The sequence below is a fragment of the Colobus angolensis genome, unplaced genomic scaffold (genome assembly GCF_000951035.1).
Source record: "Colobus angolensis palliatus isolate OR3802 unplaced genomic scaffold, Cang.pa_1.0 Scaffold37, whole genome shotgun sequence".
In the NCBI taxonomy this organism is placed as follows: domain Eukaryota; kingdom Metazoa; phylum Chordata; class Mammalia; order Primates; family Cercopithecidae; genus Colobus; species Colobus angolensis.
Genome location: NW_012117043.1, coordinates 4,704,781 through 4,711,293, shown reverse-complemented (window position 1 = coordinate 4,711,293; position 6,513 = coordinate 4,704,781). Strand labels below are relative to the sequence as shown.

General features: G+C 39.7%; 1 protein-coding gene across 1 annotated transcript in view; it reads right to left on the bottom strand.

Moving 5' to 3' along the window:
- SKA2 (spindle and kinetochore associated complex subunit 2) overlaps positions 1-6,513 on the bottom strand; it is a 44,399-nt gene that overhangs the window by 16,666 nt on the left and 21,220 nt on the right. Inside the window, exon 2 of the mRNA XM_011953675.1 lies at positions 1,605-1,691. Within this exon, the coding sequence (XP_011809065.1) occupies positions 1,605-1,691 (87 nt within the window). The remainder of the gene's footprint in view (positions 1-1,604; positions 1,692-6,513) is intronic.

The window sequence follows — 6,513 nt, the reverse complement described above, 5'->3', positions numbered from 1 at the left end:
GAAACCCCATCTCTACTAAAAAATACAAAAATTAGCCGAGCATGGTGGCCTGTGCCTGTAATCCCAGCTACTCAGGAGGCTGAGGAGGGAGAATCCCTTGAACCTGGGAGGCCGAGGCTACAATGACCCAAGATTGTACCACTGAACTCCAGCCTGGGCAACAGAAGGAAGGGAAAGGAAGGGAAGGGAGGGAGAAGAAGGATGGGAGGAAGGAAAAGAGGGAGGGAGGGAAGGAAGGAAGCAAGGAGGGAAAGAGGGAAGGAGGGAAGGAAGGAAGGAAAGGAGGAAGGGAGGAAGGAAAGGAGGAAGGGAGGAAAAGAGAGTAAGGGGAAGGAAGGAAGAGAGAAAAAGAGAGGGAGGGAGGGAGGAAGAGAGAGAAAGAGAGGGAGGGGGAGAGAGAAAGAAAAAAAGAACAGAAAAGAAGGAAGAGAAAAGAGAAAGAGAGAGAAAAGAATAGGGAGCTAGAACAGTACAAACTACACTCCCATAGAATTCTAGCATTCCATGAAATAAACAGTAAAAACTGAACATTCATGAAATTTTCCCAATTTTGTATAAAATGTTAGTATAACTTGTACTTCTACCCAATCCAAAAACATTTTTTTAATTTTATGGATTTTTTTTAACTGTAAAATGCAATATTTCTCGTCTGCTGGCAAATGCTATCAAAGACAAATATTGGTTGGGCGTGGTGGCTCATGTCTGTAATCCCCACACTTTGAGAGGCTGAGGTAGGTGGATCACTTGAGGTCAGGAGTTCGAGACCAGCCTGGCCAACATAGTGAAACCCCATCTCTACTAAAGATACAAAAAAAAAAAATTAGCCAAGCATTGTGGCGCACACCTGTAATCCCAGCTACTTGGGAGACTGAGGCAAGAGAATCACTTGAACCCAGGAAGTGGAGGTTGTGGTGAGCTGAGATTGTACCACTGCACTCCAGCCTGGGTGACAGAGTGATCCGTCTCAAAAAAAAGATAATAAGCCTGATACCTGGGCTTTGGGGGAAAAAAAGATACACATTATTAAATTAGTGATTTTAGTGTTAACATTAACAGATGATGCTTGGAGATTACTTGCTTTCACCCCCATGGACATGTATGTATACGATTTTATGACATAAAGCAGAGTTAATGTTTCTAATCAACCTAAACTTAGAATAATTAAATACATAGCTTTATGTGGAAATCACTATTCATAAAATACAACTAAAAAATCTAATAGTGTATCATTACCTTCCTCAGAGAATATGCTGACTGCCAGGACTTCTCCCCTCAAACTTACTGAAGAACAACTGCCCTAGAGGTACCTATATTCTCTCTTGGAATTTCAGGGGCTGCCACAGTGGCTTGTACCTCTGAACTCAATGATTATTTTTTAAAGGTTAGGGGGAAAAGTAGCCACAAATTTCATGGACTATTGGTACTATTTCTCCAGTACGCTATAACCAAGCTTCCAACACAATGACAAGATTTTAAGATTCTATAAACTTAATAATATAATTCTTATGATCTATTACTATTAGGAATGCTATCAGAAAATTCTAAAGTACTCAGTTAAGGCTTTTTTTTTTTTTTTTTTAAGCTTATTTATTTCGGAGATTTACCTCACTTGCTGAATCAGGATGATTAGTCTTGATTTCATATTCCAACCTGTACTGAATGTAATCCAGATCAGACTCAGCTTTCTGGAACTAAAGATCACCACAAATCATTATTGTATAAACCAAAAGACTAATAGTAAACATGATACTTTATTTTTTCTCTTTACATTTGTTAGTATTTCAATAAGTGATACATACTCATTTGAAAATGTGGAAATAAAAAAGTATATAAAATATCCATTATCCATAATAACTATGCTCTATTAAAAATTTAAAAAGTAGTTAACGTTTTAAAGTCATTTCTCTATGCCTCTGTCTTACCTTTTGAGCCAAAATCAAGATACTGAGTAGTCATTGTCAGATATTAATACAAAAAACTAATAATGACTTCAAGAATTTCCTAGGGTCACTGATACTCTCATCAGTTAGGCAGTGTTTTTCTACCTCTGGCAGAAAATACAGTTTCAAGTTAAAACACAGAACAAATTTATTTCAGGAATACTCATATTGTTACCTTTATTTGCAATCCCATCGATCAAAGAGCTACAGCTATGTGCCACGGTAATTAAGAGGGCTTAAAAAGTCACAAATTTCACAAGAAAAGCTACATACGATATAGGAGTAACAGTCTGAATAACCCCAATTTACTGAACCTGGATGCCAGTATGGGAACTTGATCTATAGTAAACCTCCAAGGAAGGAAAAAGGGGAGAACTACCACCCTGAGGCCATTATGGATATAGGATGCCTGAATTAAAGTGAAGTTACATTTAAAAATATCAGTATCTGCCGGGCACAGTGGTTCATTCCTGTAATCCCAGCACTTTGGGAGGCCAAGGCGAGTGGATCACCTGAGGTCAGGAGTTTGAGACCAGCCTGGCTGACATAGCGAAACCTCGTCTCTACTAAAAATACAAAAATTAGCTATGCGTGGTGGCAGGAGCCTGTAATCCCAGTTACTCGGGAGACTGAGGCAGGAGAATCACTTGAACCCTGGAGGTGGAGGCTGCAGTGAGCCAAGATTGCGACACTGCACTCCAGCCTGGGCGACAAGCGTGAAACTCCGCCTCCATAAAAAAAAAATAACATTAAGTATCTGGGGCCAGGCACGGTGGCTCATCCCTGTAATCCCAGCACTTTGGGCGGCTGAGGCGGGCAGGTCACTTGAGCCCAGGAGTTCAAGGCTAGCCTGGCCAACATGGCAAAAACCCATCTCTACTAAAAATACTAAAATTAGCTGGGCATAGTGGCATGTGCCTGTGGTCCCAGCTATTTGGGTAGAGCTGAGGCACTAGAATCGGTTGAACTGAGCAGGCGGAAGTTGCAGTGAGCCAAGATCAGCCACTGCACTCCTGCCTGGGTGACAGAGCAAGACTCTCATACATAAGTAAATAAATAGACATCAATATTTGGAATACCATGCCGTTATTGAAAATGATGGTATACAAAAAAATACTTAAGGCGGGGCTTTCACATTTTACTCTATTTCTGTAGGATTTGTAATGAAAATGATGGTATACAACAAAATACTTACGGGGGGGCTTTCACATTTTACTCTATTTCTGTACTATTTGTAATGAGCAGCTATTTAACCTTTTAAAAGGCCATCAGTTTTTAAAATGATTATAGACAGATTTGACATGACACTATATTTATGACTTGTTAAATACAAAAACAGCCTTAAGTATGTTATGGCCTCTTTTTGTAAAAGAGGTGTATACATATAGGAAGTTGAGACAGATATGTGACAGTGTTAAAAAGAAGTTTATTTTTCTTTTTTATGAGACAGGGTTTGCTCTGTAGCCCAGGCTGAAGTGCTGTGGCACCATTATAGCTCACTGCAGTCTCAAACTCCTGGGCTCATGGGATCCTAGCCCTTCTGAGTGCACCTGGGACTACAGGCACATGCCATGGCACCCAGCTAATTTTTGATTTTTTGTAGAGACAGGATCTCATTACGTTGCCCATGCTGGGCTCAAACAGTCCTCCTGCCTCAGCCTCCCAAAGTGCTGGGATTGCAGGTGTGAGCCACCATGTCCAGCCTAAAAGTAGTTTATTTCTGCAAGTGGTATAATCAATGAATTATTCTTAACTTCTTGAAATTCAGCATCTTTTACAGGACCTTACAGCATATATTGCCTTGAGTTTATCAGGGATATAACCATGGTCCTTAGAGTTTACTACAGAAAGGAAAACATGATTTCCACAGGCATGGTCTCCTATTTCTAGCCCAAAACATAGGAGGCTGTTTGCTGGGAGGGTGCTGCTCTTATTATGAACTTTATTACTGAACTAAAGATTGATTCTCGAAATCATGAAGCCTTAGTGGAAGGGGAAAAACTGTTAAAAGCAGTTCTCAGGTCTAACAAGAAATGATGTACAGTTATTTTTAGTATATGAAAGGTTCTATTAGGGGCCGAGTACGGTGGCTCATGCCTGTAATCCCAACACTTTGGGAAGCCGAGGCAGGCAGATCACGAGATCAGGAGATCAAGACCATCCTGGCTAACATGGTGAAACCCTGTCTCTACTAAAAATACAAAATAATTAGCTGGGCATGGTGGCAGGCGCCTGTAGTCCCCAGCTACTCGGGAGGCTGAGGCAGGAGAATGGCATGAACCTGGGAGACGGAGCTTGCAGTGGGCCGAGATCGCACCACTGCACTCCAGCCTCGGTGACAGAGCAAGACTCTGTCTCCAAAAAAAAAGGTTCCATTAAGACCTTACTTTCAAATGTAGAGTAAGACAAAATGGCTGTCAGAAATTCAAATGCTTCTAAGGTCAGAAGCTGTCATCACTGAACAGAATTTCAGAAATAAACTAGTTTCCATCACTAATAATTTCTCTTATCATTGACCTAAATTGGAATGGAAAACTCTGCAATGACCAAAATTCTATCTTTATAGCCAAAACTTGGGGGGGGAGGGTACAGATAAAAGAAAGAGAAAGTTTTTGTTTTTAAACATATTTTCCAGGTCAATATCTGATTTCTATCCCTAACATCAGGGAGTTGTTCTAAGCCAGAAAAATTAATGTTCAGTACATAATTACAAAGTGTGTTTAAAATGATTTCCAAAAAGTGGAAGCTTTTCATTTATCCTATATATTTGTCAGATGAGATGCCATGATTAAATTAATCAATAATTACACCTCCTTAAAAATACTAATGTTTGTGTTTGTGTGTGTATTAAGAAATTCCTATTAGCATAATTTCTCATACTAAGACATACTTAGGGATTATCTTTTCCTATAAATAAGAAAAGTACACTAACCCATCAAACATGTGGACGGAGAGAATGAGGAGACACCAGGAGCCAGACAGAACAAATCAAAGTTAACAAAGACTGTGAGCACTCAAGACCTGATTTTCTTGTTTGTCTTAATTACTAAACAGACCACAATTCCATAGCTTTTTTCAATGAGTTATATAACATTCTTAAGCACAACTTTAAATACGAGTCTTTAAAGCTTGTTTTAGTCATTTAGTTTACCATAAATTATGGAATTTGTGGCTCCAGAGATTCCTAAGACAATCTCTATTCTAGGAACCCTTAACATGTTTATGAAACAAATTATTAAGCTTACATATTTTTTAACTTGATATTTCAGTTGTGCTTGAAGTTTAGCATAGTCTCATGTAGTTCCTTGACAGTAACTTTCCTTTATTTATTTATTTATTTTTTTTGAGAAGAGTTTTGCTCTGTCGCCCAGGCCAGAGTGCAGTGGCACAGTCTTGGCTCACTACAACCTCTGCGTCGAGGGTTCAAGCAATTTTCCTCCCTCAGCCTCCTGAGAGCTGGGACCACAGGCCTAAATTGTCCTAAATTTGGCAAGTGAGACCTCTAAGGACTGAAAGATCTTTATAATAATCTAACATATATGTCACAAAACATGATGAGTTTGGGGGGACACAAAACTCCAAAATGTAGACTATATTCATATATATAAAATTATACATATATTTTTTTCATTTATTTATTTTTTTGAGACAAGGTCTTGCTCTGTCACACAGGCTGGAGTACAGTGGCAACATCTCGGCTCACTACAGCCCCAACCTCCCAGGCTCAAGAGATCTTCCCACCTCAGCCTCCCAAGTAGCTGGGACTATAGGCACATGCCACTATGCCCAGCTGATTTTTGTATTTTTAGTAGAGACAGGGTTTTACCATATTGGCCAGGCTGGTCTCGAACTCCTGACCTCAGGCGAGCGGCCTGCCTCAGCCTTTCAAAGTTCTGGGATTACAGGTATGAGTCACCGGCCCAGCATCTTTTTAAGAGAGGTTTCCGCTCTGGTTTCCTGTAATGCCTAGGAGCCCAAAATGTGTTAATCATCAAATGGTACCAAAAAGAGGTGGTTTCTACTTTTAAATAACCTCTATTTTAGGAAGATACCAAAGAGTACCCTTCTAATCAATGGTACGATGAAATCAACTAAACTGTCATTTTTTTTTTTTCTTTTTTTTGAGAGAGTCTGTCTTCTGTCATCCAGGCTATAGTATAGTGGTGCGATCACTGCAACCTCCACCTCCCAGGTTCAGGCAATTCTCCTGCCTCAGCCTCTGAGTAGCTGGGATTACAGGCACCTGCCACCACACCCAGCTAATTTTTACTCATTTTAGTAAAATGGGGTTTCACCATGTTGCCCAGGCTGGTCTCAAACTCTTGACCTCGAGTGATCTGCCATCCTTGGCCTCCCAAAGTGCTGGGATTACAGGTGTGGGCCATTGCCCCCAGCCTAAACTGTCAAGATTTTTTGCAAGACAATTATTAAACATAGCCATCATTACAAATTAAATTATATAAATCAGCCAGGCAAGGTGGCTGAAAAAATATTTTCCACGGTGCCCGGCCTGAAAAAATATTTTTTTAATTACATTTTTTAAAAATATAAAATAATTTTTAAAATATTTTTT